This window comes from Cryptomeria japonica, chromosome 10 (assembly GCF_030272615.1).
Source record: "Cryptomeria japonica chromosome 10, Sugi_1.0, whole genome shotgun sequence".
NCBI lineage: Eukaryota > Viridiplantae > Streptophyta > Pinopsida > Cupressales > Cupressaceae > Cryptomeria > Cryptomeria japonica.
In genome coordinates this window covers 784,358,278-784,377,799 of record NC_081414.1, presented here as the reverse complement: position 1 = coordinate 784,377,799, position 19,522 = coordinate 784,358,278, and the positions used below count along the sequence as shown (strand labels likewise).

The 19,522-nt window shown below is 36.9% G+C and overlaps 1 protein-coding gene across 1 annotated transcript in view; it reads left to right on the top strand.

Annotated features, from left to right (window-relative positions):
- The window catches only part of LOC131039235 (protein CELLULOSE SYNTHASE INTERACTIVE 1), a 36,851-nt gene extending 21,879 nt beyond the window's left edge, over window positions 1-14,972 (top strand). Inside the window, exons 4-8 of the mRNA XM_057971940.2 lie at window positions 1,948-5,017; window positions 5,468-8,018; window positions 9,373-9,827; window positions 13,922-14,038; window positions 14,264-14,972. Of these exons, the coding sequence (XP_057827923.2) occupies window positions 1,961-5,017; window positions 5,468-8,018; window positions 9,373-9,827; window positions 13,922-14,038; window positions 14,264-14,404 (6,321 nt within the window). The 5' untranslated portion in view covers window positions 1,948-1,960 and the 3' untranslated portion in view covers window positions 14,405-14,972. The remainder of the gene's footprint in view (window positions 1-1,947; window positions 5,018-5,467; window positions 8,019-9,372; window positions 9,828-13,921; window positions 14,039-14,263) is intronic.
- The last annotated feature ends 4,550 nt before the right edge of the window (window positions 14,973-19,522 follow it).

The window sequence follows — 19,522 nt, the reverse complement described above, 5'->3', positions numbered from 1 at the left end:
AATATTTTATAGCATTGCATTGCTATGCAATCTCTCTTATGGAGCTGGTGCTCTACAAGTTCAGGGCAAGATTCTATTTATGCAGTTTTTCAATTTATCAGATGACTGCTACTAACTTGAACAGAAAAATATCACCGTTTATTCCCTGCATTAGAGCTTGCTGTAATACCTTTGTAAATGATAAGTGAATTGACTGACTCTAAAAGTTTTGGGTGTATTTGTCTACATGATGAGTGCTAGAAAATTGCTGTTTACATCAGTTAGGATCTTTATAGATTATCTCAACTCTTTGACTGAGAATAAATTGTTTACTACTTTACTACTATCTCCTAAGTAGCCTGGAAATAAATCTGGGGGAATGCATCATGACCTGGAGCTCAATCTTGCTTCAGTTTGGATGCTTTAGCCTCTTTAGCTGATATTGGTTACTTAAACAGTGAAAGGCCTTGTTTTGCTCATCTGAAATAATCTGTGGAACATGCCTGACACATCGTTGTTGGGCTTTCAAATCTTGGAGTTCTTCCAAGGATAGAATTCATTGGAAGAAATTAACAACCTCTTCTCATGTCTTGCTATCAGTGAGCCGGAAATCTTTGTTGGAGAAGATATCCATGATTCTAATTACGTGTCATGTTTTTAATTTTTTATCCTGCAAGTTTTTTATGTGACCATTGCTTACTACTCTCTCCCAAGAAACTTGGAAATAAATCGGGCCTGGAGCTTTATTTCTTCAAGAAGGATGCCTTAGCCTTTTTAGCTGATATTATTTTCTAAAGCTCCCTTTTTAGCTTGCCTTGGTCTTTCAAATCTTGGAGTTGTTCGGAGAGTAGAATTCCTTGGAAAAAATTATCTTTCTTCTCATCTCTTTTATCTGTTAGCTGGAAACCTTTGTTAGAGAAGATTTCTGAGGTTTGATTTGCATATCATATTTGTATCATTCATGTTTTCCATGTGGCCAAAGACATCTCAAGTAATATTATAATTTTTTTACATTATACTGCATTGTTATTTTTCTTACTAATGTTTCAAAGAAATCTTGTTTTCAACTGCATGATGAGTCCCACATGTTGAACACATGGGCTGTGGCTGAAAATCATATTCAAAGCCTTATTTACATCATTTTTTGATATGCAATTTGTCCATGTGGCTGAGAATACACACACACACATGTATATACATATATGTATATGTATATGTATACATATACATAAATGTATATACATATACATAAATGTATATACATATACATAAATGTATATGTACATAAATGTATATGCATATACATATACATACATATACATCTATACATACATGTATGTACATATACATCTACACACACACATACACACAGATATATATATATACGCACACACATAATACATATACATATGTTTTGCTCATGTGATGAGTCCTACATAGGGAACACATTACTGGAGATAAAAACCATATTCAAAGTCCCATATAGATAGTTTTGAATAAGACTTTCAGGAAGATAGCACGTGGGTTGCATTAATAGATCAATCCTCATGTTCTAGAAATGTTGTCTATCTTGTTAGAGGTTTATTTTAAATTCAAACAATTTCAAGATTATAGTAATTGTTTGATAGATAAAGGATATTTTTCTGCTGTGTATTGTGCATAATATCTTTCTTGTAATGATGAAATCAATTTTTTTTGGAAGTTTGGAGACTTTCTCAGCAGCTTGGTTGCGATGTAAATATATACATAACAAAATTAATTCTGTTTAACCTAATGCTTATAGATCTTCTTGAATTACTGCTACTTCTAGGTTGCCTGAGGGACACGAGATATTTTTCTTTGATATAGCCATACTTGACTGTAGCTATAATTCATATGTTTTCAATTATTACAGCTTCATTGTAAAATAGATCTAGTGTTGAATTATATAATTTATAATACTAATCAAAATTTTCCATGTGGTGGCAGAGATCGCAATAATATGGAAGATCCAGATGGGATCCTTGCTAGTGTTGCCCTATGCATCGAACAGTTGCGAAAGGCTACATCAACAATGCAAGATAAGGAGAATTCGTTGAAGCAATTATTGGATTTGATTGATTCACGTGATAATGCTTTCAGTGCTGTTGGTGTCCATTCTCAAGCAGTCCCTGTATTAGTCTCTGTACTCAGATCAGGATCTCTTGAAGTGAAAATTCAGGCAGCTATAGTTTTGGGATCTCTCTGCAGAGAGGAGGAATTACGAGTCAAAGTATTGCTTGGAGGATGCATCCCACCTTTGCTTGGCCTTCTCAAGTCTGGGTCAGCAGAAGCTCAAATTGCTGCAGCAAAAGCAATACATTCAGTCTCCCAAGGTGGTGCAAAGGATCATGTTGGATCAAAAATATTCTCAACCGAAGGTGTTGTTCCCATGTTGTGGGAACAGCTTCAACCAGGTGTTAGGATTGGTAAATCTGTGGATGGACTTCTTACAGGGGCATTGAGAAATCTTTGTAACAGTACAGAGGGGTTCTGGCCGGCAACAATAGGTGCAGGGGGTGTGGATATCCTTGTAAAATTACTGACAAGTGGACATTCTACTGCTCAAGCAAATGCTTGTTTTCTTTTAGCCAGTATGATGATGGCAAAACCGTCTGTTTGTTCCAAGGTTTTGGATTGTGGTGCTACTGTACAACTACTTAAACTTTTGACAGCTGGAAATGAAGTATCGGTTCGGGCAGAGGCTGCTGGTGCTCTCAAGGCACTTTCTTCCCAGCTGAAGGATGCAAAAGATGATATTGTAAAGGCTAAAGGAATTCCTAGTCTGATAAATGCAACAATAGCTCCTTCAAAGGAATTTATGCAAGGAGAATTTGCACAAGCATTGCAAGAAAATGCAATGTGTGCACTGGCTAACATATCAGGAGGGCTATCGCTAGTTATTAAAAGTCTTGGTGAAAGTCTTGAATCTTGCAAATCAGACTCTCAGATTGCTGACACAATAGGGGCCTTAGCTTCGGCATTGATGGTCTATGATGATATTGCAGAAAACGCAAGAGCAGCAGATCCAGTACTTATTGAACAAGTACTGATTAAGCAATTTAAGACTCACTTATCTTTTCTTGTGCAAGAGCGTACAATAGAAGCACTTGCTAGCTTGTATGGTAACAACTACCTATGTAACAGACTACAAAATGCAGAAGCAAAGCGTTTTCTTGTGGGTTTAATCACAATGGCAGTAAATGAGGTTCAAGATGATCTTATAAGGTCTCTTAAGATCCTCTGTGACAGTGCAAGTAATCTGTGGTGTGCATTTAAAGGCAGAGAAGGAGTTCAGCTCTTAATTTCGCTTCTTGGTGTTTCATCAGAACAGCAGCAGGAATGTTCTGTAGCATTGCTTTGTATGTTATCAAATGAAAATGATGAAAGCAAGTGGGCAATTACAGCTGCAGGTGGCATACCTCCTCTTGTTCAGATTTTGGAGACAGGATCTTCAAAAGCAAAAGAGGATTCTGCGACTGTTCTTGGGAACCTTTGTAGTCACAGTGAAGATATCCGTGCATGTGTTGAAAGTGCAGATGCTGTTCCTGCATTGTTGTGGTTGTTGAAGAATGCAAGTCCTACAGGAAAGGAAATTGCTGCAAATACATTGAACCATCTTATTCATAAATCAGATACCAGCACTATTAGCCAACTCACTGCTATGCTGACTGGTGACTTGCCAGAATCAAAAGTTCATGTCCTGGAGGCACTCAGGTGTCTACTCTCTGTTGCACCCCTTGGTGAAATATTACTCAAAGGAAGTGCTGCAAATGATGCGTTTGAAACAATGATTAGGATCCTCAGCTCCTCAAATGATGATACTCGAGCTAAATCAGCTTCAGTTCTTGCTGCTCTATTCAAGTGCAGGAAGGATTTACGTGAAAGCAGTATTGCCATTGAAAGTATCAATCCAGTCATTGATCTGCTGCATTCACAATCTGAAGAGATCTGGATTGAAGCAGCACGTTGTCTTGCTTCTATTTTCTGCTCTATAAAACAGAACTCAGAAATTGCAGAGTTAGCTAGAGATGCACTTGCACCATTAGTTGGCCTTGCAAATTCCTCTGTCATAGAGGTGGCAGAGCAAGGAACAACAGCTCTAGCTAATCTTCTTCTAGATTTTGAAATTGCAAAAGAAGTACAGGTCAAGGATATTGTTTCACCAATAACTAGGGTTTTGCTAGAGGGAACTATTGACGGGAAGACACATGCTGCTGCAGCAATTGCTCGTCTTCTTCAGTCTCGGAATATTGATGATAGTCTCTGTGAATGTATTCATCATGCTGGAACAGTACTTGCCTTAGTTTCTCTTTTGTCAGCTGCCAATTTAGAAGACGATGCTACATCTGAAGCATTGGATGCCCTTGCCTCATTAGCTAGGGTTAAAGGAGGGATTGAATATAGCCGACCACCATGGGCAGTTCTTGCTGAAGCTCCCCACAGTGTGGGTCCTCTTATTTCATGCTTAGCTGGGGGATCACATTCTTTACAGGAAAAAGCTATTGAAATTCTTTCAAAGCTTTGCCGAGATCAAGCTGTTGTTTTGGGAGACATGATCACTGGCACAAATGGATGCATTACTGCAATTGCAGAACAAGTCATAAACTCTGTTAATGTGGAGGTCAAAGTTGGAGGAACTGCCCTTCTCATCTGTGCCGCAAAAGAGCATCGACATAAATCAATGGAAGTGCTTAATGAAGCTAAATTGTGTGTTGAGCTAATACAGTCCCTTGTTAAAATGCTTGGGTTGAGGCCGTTAGATTTGAGTCTGGAAACTGACAGTCCTGAAATTGAAGTGGATAGAGATGGAAATACTGTAAAAGTAACCAAAGAAAGACATGGAAGAGAGCCAAATACTGAACTTTCCACAGCTGCTATTTTAGGGAGCACGGTGGCTATATGGTTACTTTCTTTTATGGCATCACATGACAGCAAAAGTAAGTTTGCTGTAATGGAAGCTGGTGCCATTGAAGTTCTCACAGAACGAATTTCACAATTTTCATCCCAAATGGTGCAGGTAATTTTTTTTCAGACAAAGTCAAAAAAAGCTTTAAGAAACCAAAGAAAAGAAACAGTCTACCATGTTTGGAACTTAAAAAATATAATCATATCATCTGATTGTCTTTAAACTTGTATTTTAAGAGTGTGAAAGATAGCATGGAATTATATGCCAGCAAAAGACTTAGAACAATGTTTTGTTATTGAGTTTCTCAAGTACAGAAACATGAAAATTTGCTTTGTTGAAAATGATACATGTTTTCTTTTTTCAATTGTTTTAATTCTGTTTTCATCTCTTAATTGCTACTTGTAAATGATATGCGGTTATTCCATTTATCTATGACTTTCAAGACTGTTACAATTTATATAACTTTGTTACATTTTTTTTGGTTTATTGTCAAATCACTTTTTGATAGTGTTGCTCTTAGTCAAGATATGTCTAACAAGGACTGGACTGTTTATTGAACAGATTGATACTGAAGAAGCTGGAAGCACAGGTTTATGTGCTCTTCTATTGGCAATTCTATTTCAAGATAGGGACATTATTCGTGCACCTGCAACTATGCGTGCAATACCTGTACTAGCAAATTTACTGAAATCTGAAGAGATTGCAAATAGATACTTTGCTGCACAAGCTCTAGCTAGTCTAGTATGTAATGGAAGCAGAGGTACTTTGCTTGCAGTAGCAAATTCTGGTGCTGCTGGTGGCCTTATAACCTTACTTGGTTGTGCTGAATCTGACATCTACAACCTTATAGCTCTGTCTGAGGAATTTTCTCTGGTAAGGAATCCAGATCAAGTAGCTCTGGAACGGTTGTTCAGAGTTGATGATATTAGGGTTGGTGCAACTTCTCGCAAAGCAATACCTGCATTGGTTGAACTTCTGAAACCAATTCCAGATCGCCCAGGCGCTCCTTCTTTGGCCCTAGGGCTTTTGACTCAACTTGCGATTGATAATAATTCAAATAAGCTTGTGATGGCAGAAGCTGGTGCTTTAGAGGCTTTAACAAAGTATCTCTCTCTTGGTCCTCAGGATGCCATAGAAGAAGCAACAGCAGATTTGTTGAGGATTCTCTTTAGCAGTCCTGAGCTGCGGCGGCATGAATATGCTAATGCAGCTGTTAATCAGTTAGTTGCAGTATTACGCTTGGGTACTAGAGGATCAAGATACAGTGCTGCAAGAGCTTTGGAAAGCCTGTTTGAGGCAGATAACATTAAGAATGGAGAAGCAGCCAGGCAGGCAGTCCAGCCACTTGTAGAAATTCTTAGCACTGGATCAGAAAATGAACAACGTGCTGCAATTGGTGCATTGATTGGGTTGCTATTTCACAATGAAAACCTTTCAAGAGCACTTGCAGTTGTTGACATTGAAACAAATGCAGTGGATGTGCTGTGTCGTATTCTCTCATCAAATTGCTCAATGGAACTGAAAGAGGATGCTGCAGAATTATGCTGTGTTCTTTTTGGAAATACAAGAATTAGATCTACATTAGCCGCATCCAGATGTGTTGAACCTCTTGTGTCTCTTCTTGTGTCTGATTATATTCCAGCCCAGCATGCAGTAGTTCGTGCTCTTGATAAACTAATAGAAGATGAACAATTGGCAGAACGCATTGCTGCACATGGTGCTGTTGTTCCTCTTGTTGGACTTCTGTTTGGTAGGCATTATCACCTTCATGAGGTGGTACTTAAAGCCTTGACAAGGTTGGGCAAAGATAGACCTAATTGTAAGCTTGATATAATCCAAGCTGGGGTAGTTGAAAACATTTTAGAGATTCTCCCAGAGGCACCAGACTCCCTTTGTGCTGTGATGGCAGAACTTCTTCGGATACTGACAAACAACAGCAGCATTGCAAAAGGCGCATCTGCTGCTAAAGTAGTTGAGCCTCTTTTCTTTGCTTTAACGCGGCCTGAGCTTGGTGCAGATGGTCAGCAGAGTGCGATGAAGGTTCTGGTGAATATCTTAGAGAATCCTCAGTGCCGTGCTACTTACAAGCTAACTCCTACTCAGGCGCTGGAACCCTTGATTCCTTTATTGGATTCACCGTCTCCGGCAGTGCAGCAACTTGCAGCTGAACTGCTTTCTCATTTACTTCTTGAGGAAGACTTGCAGAGGGACACGATAACTCAACGAGCAATAGGCCCTCTAGTGCAGGTTCTGGGTTCTGGTATTGCCAGTTTACAACAGACAGCGATCAGAGCTGTTTTAAGTGTTTCACTAACCTGGCCAAATGAAATTGCAGAAGTAGGTGGGGTTGTTGAGTTATCAAAGGTGATTCTGCAAGCTGATCCACCACTACCTCACGCCCTTTGGGAATCTGCAGCTTCTGTGTTGTCAACTATTTTACAATTCAGTTCCCAGTATTATTTGGAGGTACCTGTTGCTGTTTTAGTAAGAATGCTCCGCTCTAGTTCAGAAACCACTATTGTAGGTGCACTGAATGCCCTTCTTGTCCTAGAGAGTGATGATGCATCCACTGCTGAAGCCATGGCAGAAAGTGGTGCCATAGAGGCTCTTTTAGAACTTCTTAGGTGTCATCAGTGTGAGGAGTCAGCAGCAAGACTGCTAGAAGCTTTGTTGAACAATATGAAAATAAGAGACTCAAAAGCTGCCAGGTCAGCAATTTCTCCGTTGTCTCAGTATTTGCTTGATCCTCAGACTCAGATTCAACAAGCAAGACTGTTAGCTGCTCTTGCATTGGGGGATCTTTTTCAAAATGAGACACTGGCACGAACAACAGATGCAATGTCTGCCTGCCGTGCACTGGTGAATTTGCTTGAGGATCAACCAACAGAAGAGATGAAGGTTGTGGCTGTTTGTGCCTTGCAAAACCTAGTTATGTACAGCCGTTCAAACAAGAGAGCAGTGGCAGAAGCTGGTGGAATACAGGTTGTCATAGACCTTATTGGTTCGAGTGAATCTGATACAGCAATCCAGGCAGCTATTTTTGTAAAACTCCTATTTTCAAGTCATACAGTTCAGGAATATGCCTCTAGTGAAACTGTACGAGCTTTATCTGGTTAGTTCCATTTCCTTTTATAATAATATCATTTTCTTTATGTGCTCATGCATTATTTGTCTGTGTTTTTATTACATGACCTGCAGGAAAGTGTTGGAGACGATCAAAATAAAGTACATGCAAAAGTCTGAACATTTTTATTTGATATTGTGAATATATGATGGCTGAAATATGGACTTGTCCAACTGCTATACTAAGCATTGCTAGAAAGATGATATTTAGAGAAATACAAGAAGACATTCCTATAAAGTTGTAACAGTAACTCTATAAGAAAATTCGTGGACAGTTGACTGTGACACTATCCACTGAATTTACAGTTTTGTTTATACTCACATCAAATTTTACTACACAATACACTTGGTCTATTGCTGTGTACAACTTCTGTATGTTAAACACTTTCTAATGAGTCACTTTCTAGATTTCTGGAGTTCACTTAGTGTCTACCTTTTGTGAGAGTGTTGGATTTCTGGGGAGTTTAACTATGGTCAGTCGACTAAACACAAAATTGAACAACAAAACCAAGGCTAAAATCTGACTATCTGTAACAACTGCACGCCGGAAAACTTCACTTCCTAGATTTCTGGAGTTCACTTAGTGTCTCTTGTTTGGATCGCTTTCTAGATTGCCGAACTTCACTTACTGTCCACTTTGAGTGAATGTTACTAAACTGAAGAGAAAATGAAGGCTAAAACGTTGACGAATATTTGATAGGTGGCATTTGTGTCATATCAATGGAGTTTGCTCTTGCTCAACATGTAGATAGAAAGAGTCTAATAGTTAATTTTTGAATCTTGTGTAGAAGCATTTCTATTATCAGTTTTGTGTGAAAATATGTTTATTTAGCCTTCTCGATAGAAATGCACAATGTCAATCATTTGTGGGCGGCATTCTCTCCTTTGCTAAACATGCATTTTCACATGTAGATAGAAAGATTTTGTTCTACGGTCCGTTAATTCTCCATATGGTCAATTCTTCAATCTTTTGTAAAAACATTTGTATTTTGTGTGAACATATCTTGCCTTAGCCTTCTGTAGAAATGCATAATCTCAATCGTTCTTGAGTGGCCATCTCTCCTTTGTTAAATATGGAAGAAAAAGAATTCCTTAATAGAAACTGCAATTTATGTTGTGATCCAACTGTGTTTTTGTAATAGTTTATTCTTTCATTAGAAATTAATTAAGAAGCTTCCTGTCTAGCTTAGTTTATTACGAAGCTAGAAGAAGTGATTGAATAGAAAATTTGCATGGCCCTGGGGACAAATATTAATGAGGTCAAAGATAGGAATGATTAGTTATTCTTGCAACCTTACAAGATTTTAATAAATTCTCACATTTGCTTTGTTTGCTGGATGTAGTTGCCATAGAAAAGGAGTTGTGGGCCACTGCAACTGTAAGTGAAGATTACTTGAAAGCATTAAATTCTTTGTTCAGCAACTTTCCAAGGCTCAGAGCAACAGAAGCAGCCACCCTTTGCATCCCCCATTTAGTTGCTGCCTTGAAATCTGGGCAAGAAGCAACACAAGAAGCAGCTTTGGATTCACTTTTTCTACTAAGGCAAGCTTGGTCAGCATGTCCAGCTGATGTTGGGAAATCTCAAGCTGTTGCTGCAGCAGAAGCTATTCCAATCCTTCAGTTTTTAATTCAGCAAGGACCACCTCGTTTTCAAGAAAAGGCAGAGGTCCTCTTGCAATGCTTGCCAGGAACTCTAATGGTTACTATCAAGCGAGGTATCAACCTAAAGCAGTCTGTAGGGAACCCAAGCGCATATTGCAAACTAACACTTGGAAATGGTCCTCCAAGGCAGACTAAGGTGAATATCATGCCAATTATCATTTGTTCTTTATGTTTTTATGGAATTTTTCAAGCTGGGAGGGAGCTACTTGATCATGTTTAAATAGAATCAATCATAAAATTATGCATGTCAATAAGATATCTTCTTGAGGGGAAGCAACAACTAGTTAATATTCACGTTTGTCAAATTTCCAATTGCATTTTTCATTTTTGTTGCTAATCTACATGTAATAGTCCATATAATTGCATGATGGATAGTAATAGAAATTTTCATTTCTAAATGTATAGATGCTTCTATAATTTTCTCTAACCAAGCTCAACCTTGTGGGTCTAAGTATTGACACATTCAACTATGGTTGTGCCAATTTGATGCTTTCAAGAATGAGTAGTACTAAATATTTTACAGGTTTGCAGCTTATATGTTTATTTCTTTGCTGTCCGACAATGTGATACATATCTTTATATGCATTTATAATAATATAAACAAATTCTGATCTAATCTCCTTAATAACACTGAAACAGGTTAGAATAGCTAACGGATTTATCGAATTAAAATTTTAAGTACTTTGAAGTGTATTTAAATTTTAGACTACCTCTCCATTTGCTTAGCTAAAACCCTAATATGTCTGATACTATATCATCTTAGCAAAAATCGTCTCCACAGATCATAACATAAAGATTTTGCCTGAAGTTATTGCACTCTTAGTGTTGGACATTACCAAACACAGAATGTGATTCTGATAATATGCCATACAAGCTGGAAGGTCTCAAGCAGCCTTTGTTGTCAAACAACATTTTATTTTACTAAAGTTGTGCATGTCCTATGAGAACTCATGGAATGTTGATAACTTGATTCTTCCGGTTCTTGACTAGCTTACTTCCCCTGGCTTAGACTCTGTTTGATAGTTTACCCAATCTTCCTTTATTACCAGTTCTTGGTGCATGACTTGCCATAGTACTATTTCCTGCTTAGAAATCATATCCATATTCACACTACTAAGAAATAAAAACCATGCTTATTAGTTCTCATTTGGGGAACATGTGTGTTTTTATTGAATTCCGTATTAACTAGCATTCCTTGAACTTTCAGGATTTCTCTCTTCAATTAAGAAGATTTGTGTCTTGTGTTTTATATTCAGATATGCCACCCTCTCCCTAGAGTCGCATATCAGCATGGATGTGGTATGCTTAAGACATGGCTTGGATCCACTTCAATATTAAAAATGTGGCAGGGCTTTCATCTCATGTTTCAGTATTTGAGCAAATGTATCCATTCAGTATACAACATCCACTGGGGATGCAGAAGGGCTTTCACCTAATCCCCAACATGAAGCTAATGTTTCTTGTCAGAACTGGAATCTTCTTGCAATTGTTTAGCTAAAATGTGTCACCAAAAGTCATTAACCCCACGGAAATAGAGTTCAAATCATGTGATGTCAGAGTGCAAATAGCGTCCGCTGAAAATGATTTCACCACTTCGAAAAGCAATGAGGTAGGATAGATATACATGACAAACAGGGCTAAGAGCTGCTTAATAATGAGCCTCTAATATCACTTCAAATAATTTGGAAGCAGCTAGACATAACACAATACTAAATATTTAAAATTTAAATCACAAGAAGATAAGGAAAAATCTATCCCTAAATTTTTCTCAAGACACAGTGCAGACTCATCTGCGAGACAGCAATTCATAATCTCACTTTTACGATTAATTGTCTGTTCATGTGGCTCTAAAAAGTGTAGACTTTTCTATGAAACAACAATTTATAATCTCAAATTTTACCACAAATTGTCTGTTCATGTGGCTCTATAAACTGCAGAATTGGTTGGCCCATAAAGTTAAAAATATCATTTGTGGTTGAGACTAAAAACAACATACAATTAGTATTAGCCCAAAAATGTTTGAATCACAAGAAATTGGTGATGAAATTAGAACAAAGAAGGTTCTCTGCAATAAATAATGGTATGCCTAAATGAAAATCATTTAATTTTGCAAACTAGATAAGTTTGGACCTATCAAATTTTCTCTCCCTAAATACTGAATATAGACAAACAGACTAGCTCTTTGAAGGCCTAGCGTTTACCCTAGAAGGTGGTAGGTACACTTCCCAAACTTCAATATTATGTTGGAAGCTCATGTATGCAAAAAGGATGAAGTAACAATGTTTAAATCCTTATGTTTGGACTCCGAGTGAGATGTGATGGTGACACATTATGTTGTCACGAATAGCTTGGACTCATTAGTTATCGAATAAGGGAAAGTCCTGGCTTTCCCCTAAGAGATGCACTTTCCAGACCTCAATATTTATGGAAATTTTCCTTTTATGCAAAATGATGATTACCCATAACTGTTTTAATCCTTTCGTTTGGAATCCAAGTTAAATGCAACGGCGACAAATTTTCTTATCAAGATTAACATTCATTTTCTTAGTTTCATTGAAATATTTTTAATTGGATTGATAAACAGAAATGCATCCTAGAATCATTCTGTCAAAATTTAGCTCTATTTCCAGGTAGGTTCAAAGTCCATACTGAAAGAATTCTGGCAATTCTTCCTAATACTGCAAGTTTAGGGATCTTGATCACAGGGAATCTGACTGCAAAGCCTGAACTTAGCTTAGCACTTAAATGTGTTTGCAAATTGTGGACGTTTTTCCAAGTCAAACCCTTTCAGGCACTCATCCTTTATCAGGATGATCCAGTCTCTAAAAACCTGCAAAGAGAAAGCGTTTTTGCATTTGCATTGTGGGGAGAGAGGGCAAGCAAGAGGCCATATCTTCCATGGAATGTTTTCATAAGAATGCTGTGGCATTTCATTTTGGCAAGAGTTCTTGTGCCTAAGCCATTGAAAGAGTAAATTTTGACATTTACCATACCATCTTTGTAACAATCATGAATGTTTATGCATGTTCTCTACATCATAAAGCTTTATTCTCAATCATCCCAGTTATTGTACTGGCCCCATAGTAAAACACATTGACAGTCTCTATGGAAAAAATTGGATGGTGTCCCACTTTTCATGATAGTCTCGAACTCTTTATTCTCAAGAATTTGGGGAATCTAGTCTGCAGTTCATTTTTTGCAAGAACAATATCATAGATAGTTTGTTGACAAAGCTATATTCTTGTGCTGATGTAAAATACCTGATTCTTTCTTGACCGTCTCATTCTTCAATGCTTGCACCAAGATCTGCTTTCTCTACAGGCTTTTTTGCTTTTTTCACAGCCTGTATAGCATATAGGAGATCCTTGTAGATGCTTGATGTTTTGGCAACCATTATGGACCTTTGTAGGTCTCTCTTAATGATCCATCTGATAAATTTATAAGATCGTATCCATTGCATTCCATAGAATGTCTAGTGTTATTTCAAATAGAATTTGGCAAATTTTATGTTTCTTTTCTGTCAGTCTTTCAGTTGCTTTCTTTGTAATATTTATGGCAACAATTGAGGTCCTTTGTTTCTCAATTCACAAATATTTTTTAGATTTATAAAAACTTTGTTGTCCCTAGCTCACTTGACATTTAGTACACAATGCTAGAAATACCTTGATTTTTTTTATTGAAGGCAGGACAAGTTGGACCAAAAGTTATTTTTGATACGTATTCTGAAGTTCTCCTCTCTACAACCTTTTTTTGGCACTTTATTTCCTGCCTCTATGTGAAGGATATTCATTTGTATAGAAACTTATAATTTTAGATGTCCTCTTGTCATTTGTTATTGGTATTTGTTCGTTGCTTATGCTTTATCCAAAATTAATTTACCTTATATGAAGCAAAATGGCATGCTAAAGCTATTTAAATTTTATGCAATTGAATTTTGGGAACTCCCCTATATTCTTTTAACAAAATCATGAAATAAGTGGCAACACCATATATCATCTCTTTTGTTCCTGGATAGATGCAGCCTATGAGATCTTCTTGCTTGTACTTTTGGATTTTCGTATTTGAGTTTTTACTAACTTGTTTAAATTTTTTCCATACACATTCTACTGTAGACTGTACAGCCTTCTGTACTAATCTTGAATCTATTGTTGGTAGAATCTCATAGTTCATAACAATAATTGCAGATATGGGAATAATGTGAGGCCTAACTTGTTCATGTATCTATTTTAGGTTGTTTCAACTGGTTCATCTCCTGAATGGGATGAAGCTTTTGCTTGGGCCTTTGATAGTCCACCAAAAGGTCAAAAGCTTCACATATCTTGCAAGAACAAAAGTTCCTTTGGAAAGGTATGGATGCCGTATAATCATTAATGTTTAAACACATTCATTTGCATTAAAAAAGTGTTTATATCTATTTTGTCTTTCTCGTCTTCGGTGCTCAGTTTATCTAGGATATGCATTCTAGTTGGCTAGAATATGTGCTCTATGAATAGTTTCTGTTTTCCCATATCAACTAGAATTGTGAGAAGCATTGCTTACCACATCAATTGATTGTCTTTGGTATCATTTCAGGGCTCGTTTGGGAAGGTCAGTATTCAGATCGATCGTGTTGTCATGTTAGGAGCAATTGCTGGCGAGTATACCCTTCTACCAGACAAGAGTAAGTCTGGGTCACGAAGTCTAGAAATTGAATTCCAATGGTCAAACAAGTAATCTTGGGACAAGCATGTGCATTCTTGTTTATAGTTGTAATTTAAGGCTCCAAAGCACTATTCTTAACTCTTAAGGCAGAATGGCTTCTTGTACCTTAGTTTCTCTGCCTTTAAGTTAGTTACTTCACTTGTCACATTTTCTGTGAAGCTAGCTTGCTCTAAGTTGATAGTGAAATGGAAATGTTCTCTTCTCAGTTAATAGGTTATGGGTTTTAGCTACAAGATGCTAATTATTCTTTAATTTTTATTTCGGCAAGCATGTGTCATAGAAGGATGACCTTTAGAGAGTTGCACAAGGTTGCCCAGTTCTTGTATCTTGAGCAATCATTTCTTGTGGGTCTGAGATCAGTTTCTTTGCCAGGGATATGTTCTCTGGTTATTTCCCTTAACTGAGAATTGATGTGAGCAGTTGTCCATGTGAATTTCAAGAATTCAGTTTGGTTCCTGTGTAGAGATTGTCGGAACTATTTCTTTGAGTGTATTAAATAAGTTTTCATTTTGAATGGTAAAAATAAAAAATGGGAAACAGCATGTTTGGTGCATTAACAATGTACTTCAGTATTATGGTATTACAGTTTTAATATAGATCTAGAATCCTAACGACAAAGAGGGTTCATCTCCAATGCTTGCTGTTGCACCAAATCTGTTTCTGAGGATTAAATTGTCGCTGTTAGTGAGTGAGCAATGGTTTTATTTTCTGCCAATGGAACTTTTGGCAGATACATTGATTGCTCTTATGCCTCTTCCTGGTCTGTTCGTGCTGTGTAAGAATTTCATTTATATTGGATAGTGCTTTCAGAATCTAGGCGGGGCGATCTCTCTCTGGATTTTATATAATTGCCGCATGTTTACAAATTCAAAAATTCTGTTTGGTTTTTTCTTCCAAATTTTGTTTACTGTGAAACGCTCCATAGAATTTACCACTCCAAAGTTCTTTACTTCTTGTACTATTTACCCAATTCTAACTTGGGGGTTAAAATGCGTGCCTGTCTATTATCACACAGTAGAAAGATCGATCTCCCGTTCTCTCCATGTATTATTTATTGCATCCCGACTCCATTTACTTCTCTACCACTGAAAAAGAGACCAGAGCCAAGCAATATATTAATTCTATTTTTTCGTAAGTACATAATCTCATAACAAAAGTACGAAAAGTCACTGCTCCAATATCTGGGCTGCAATCTGCACGGCACCATGCAGATTGGGTGGTACTTGACATGATCTCATTCGCACCACTGATGTGGGCATTTAGCATGCTGGTTGCGATTTTGTTGAATATTTATTACATAATGTTATTTTATTCGCTTTATGTTATACTTTTTTTTTCTATGTAAAATCTCGCAGGTCAATAAAAGTGATCGAAGAGTTTTTCGAGTTTATCATTAAATTTTAATGTGTAATTAATTTTCATTGTGAAGGAATTCATTGAGTTTCTCTTAATTGAAATTTATCATTGAATGGTACTATTTCCAAAGTTCAAATGCTATATTCAATATGCTACGTTAATAATTTTTATAAATAAATTAAGTGATGTCCCATTTGTTTTATACTAAGAGGCATTGAATATGATTTTGTTAATTATATATATCAGCAGTTGCAATCTAGTAAAAAAGTTTTTATTTTGTACGCTTGACACCTTGATGATAGTGGCTGAACCATGCCTCTTTGTTCGCCAGTTGTTTTATGGTACTGACATCATGTACACTACTGATCTCATGCAATCTGTGGTATTTTAATTCTTATGTAACAGCGTCACAATTGAGATCAACTAGGCTCAAATATCTCGCTAGTCATGGATGTGTCAAATATCTCGCTAGTCGTGGATGTGTCATGGTGACATCTTTCAACTAGTGGCTATTTTATGTGTATTTAGAATGTGTGGATGCTTGTAATGCAGGACAGAAAAGATAGCTTTGGGTCTAATGTGAGACCGATTCTGCCATTTGAAGTTGATCTGTTACTAGTGTAGTTTATGCAGTCAATATGCAGTCAAATATAGGAGATCCTATGAAAGAGTAGCCTTCTCTATGCAGCAAAACTACACAACCTCATACACAATCTCAATTTGCAAGCACACCTGATCGAATCCATTGCCGAATTTTGTATGAGATAAATCTCTAATAAAAGATCCATACACTTTCTGATTTTTGAAGCCAAACTTCTGAATTTTACAATCCACACAGATTTCGCTTTACCTCAAGTTTCTTACATAAGAATTATTCCAACCAACACTCTCATTCTCTTAACCCTACATGCAAACGCACATTACAATATTTGCTGATATGTACCCGCATAAAATGAATCCCAACATTCAATCCTATTCCACAATATAACATGGAACGACTCTCATACAGTGCTCGGAAAATTTCTGCAAAGTTTTCCTCCGCAAAATCAACAATCCCACCCAACAATATCATATGGAAGCATATATATGTTTAATCTCACAACTTCAAAGACAATTTGAGGTCCGATACCTTGCAAAACAATTATCTGCTTTTACCTTCAACCTGCAAGAAAAACCAAATGGTAAGTTAACTTAATCCCATTCCCCAAATAAGTGTATATATGCATCTTCTAAAAACGAGATGCCAAAATCAAGCTATGGGTTTTTAACGGTCATAATTGTAACTCCCTGACGCAGGCAAGGACCGGATACCCAATTAAGAGCAACCAATCCAAGCAGCCAACATAGGATTTTAGAAACACACACATCCTAATATTTTGAAAACATTTTATTGAACTAGTAATGCACATATCCCCATAACTCCTTGTATGTCCAGACAACTGGCCTGAAACTTCACTTACATATTCAACCCAAACCAAGATAAAAATCATATTTACAAGTTTCACATTTCAGACCAAATAACACCCACGGTTCCTCCAAATTATAGGCAAAAACAGTTCTCATATTCCCAACGATCTAGCAAACAGACTCAAATACATCAACGCTAAAGACTCTCTTACAAATCAGTACCATGACTAGAAATACTAGATATTCCATAGCTTCTCCTTTCTACGTCTGCAGCCCTCTCCATATTCATAAAGTTCTTGATACACGGATCTTGTTTTCTCCGTGCTCTGTCTTTTGTCTGCTTCTCTCATTCTTTCTCGTATCTGCAAAGCTCTCTTTTCATTACATTCGCGCCCCTAATTAATTCCATCCACTTCAAGGAAAACCAAAAGGCACGGCTAATGGTCGGGGATAATGATGATGGTCTGGATATCGACTGGGTGGTGGACCTGGTGGTGAATAAAAAAGGAATCCTTTCACCCGTCAAAATTGCGAGCACCACAAACGAACAAGATTTTAGGGAGTTAACCCCAAACAAGGGCTTGCCAAAAATTATACATAACAAACAAAAATCACAGAGCAACAGATAAAGGAATTGCCTAAAATATCTTCCGAAGCCACTAAATGCTCTACTACGCCACTAAAGAAATTTAAGGCAATTGTTGATTCTAATAGTAGAAATTGTGCCAATCGTAACGGCCGGTTCTAAAATAGGGAAATATGATACTCAAACTGGGGAATCATCCCTCGCTCAAATGTTAGTCATAAAATAATTTGGTGGGGTACACCCTCCAATATGCAGAGTAAAATAAAAGTAGTTATTCAAATGATCAACCACACGTAAATTAAGTGCTTCATATTTCAAAGATAGAAAATTCAAAGATGCCAAGTAACTTCTTTACGATGCGTCATAAACGCTATTATATGTCATAGCTGTTCTATGGAACCCTTACTGCTGAAGAGTAGTCATAATTTATAATAAATCAAATTATTTCCAATATTCCCACCAAGTGAGATGCGCAAAATTTCACGATTGATAATATTTTAATGCTTAAGAATAAAATTATGAGACATTATGATTCTTAGCTTTCAGTAGCACTAAGTATCAAATGGGATCTCCAAAGATGCCAACCAAATGTAAATGTCCAAATGAGAGGGAAGCCATTTGATTTTGAATATTTGAAGTGTAAAGATTGCTTCTTTAAAAAAAAAAAAGGTAGTTTTAGGCTACAAAAATTCAAAATTGTGTTTTCTTTTGGGTTCTACACTAGGCACTTTAGGTAAGAGTTTGTGAGCATAGTAGAACCACCCCTTTGGTTGTATGAATACGTTTTAATATTGAATCTAGCTTAGAAGACATCTTCTTTTGCATCTTTTAGCCTTTGGTTAGGTCATATTTTGTCCTCCAAAAAAAGTTCACCACTCTTCATCACTTAAGTAGATTCTTGAACACCACAATCCGATCTCTTTCAATTGTAACACACACACACACACTATTGTCTATACTAACCGAAATCCTTCTACCTCTATTATGGCATGCCACATCCATATTGTTCTTGTATGTTTACAATCCAAGATTACTTTGGATCCACTCTTTGAAACATGACCTCAACTAAATCTCCATTCAAGATTTTGCATAGCAAGAACTCTTCTTTAGGTACAAAATATTTATTTGGGCTTAATCTAATCTTCACCGTGGAACCAATTAATTCATCCATCTTTTCTTGTTCACTTTGCTATCCTCCCTTAATCAAGACCCCATCTTTCTCAGTTGCAAACATCTCAAGTCCTGTATTTGTAATTTATACACTTTGTCCCATTTTAGGGCATTCCTTCTCATGGTTCAATCTACACCTCCATGTCCTCTAAAGGACACATCATTTAAAAATACTTTTAGAATGCTATTTCTCCATATTCTTTATGATGATCTTTTCTTCAACACGCTACAAACATCATCCCTTCTCCCTAGGTCCCATTTGACAAAATATCTACCATGCTAATCTATTCTAAAAGTAAGATGTTACTTTCATCTTTTCTTGAATATTTCACCATCATTATGCTCAAACATCTTGGGATTTCATCCAACTTCTCCTTGGATTATAACCCTCGCACCCCTTCTCTTATTGATTACAACATTCCAACCCTTAAGATCATTTATCCTTGCTTTCAAGTCTCACAAGCTTTCTCAAGACCACCTTAGTTCTCCTTTTAAAAGACATCTTTATACTTATTGTCACACAACCACAATTCAACACATGACCTATCCAATTACAAAACATACTCTTTAACTCAAGAATGTAACATTCTTTGATATTGTTTGATGCAATC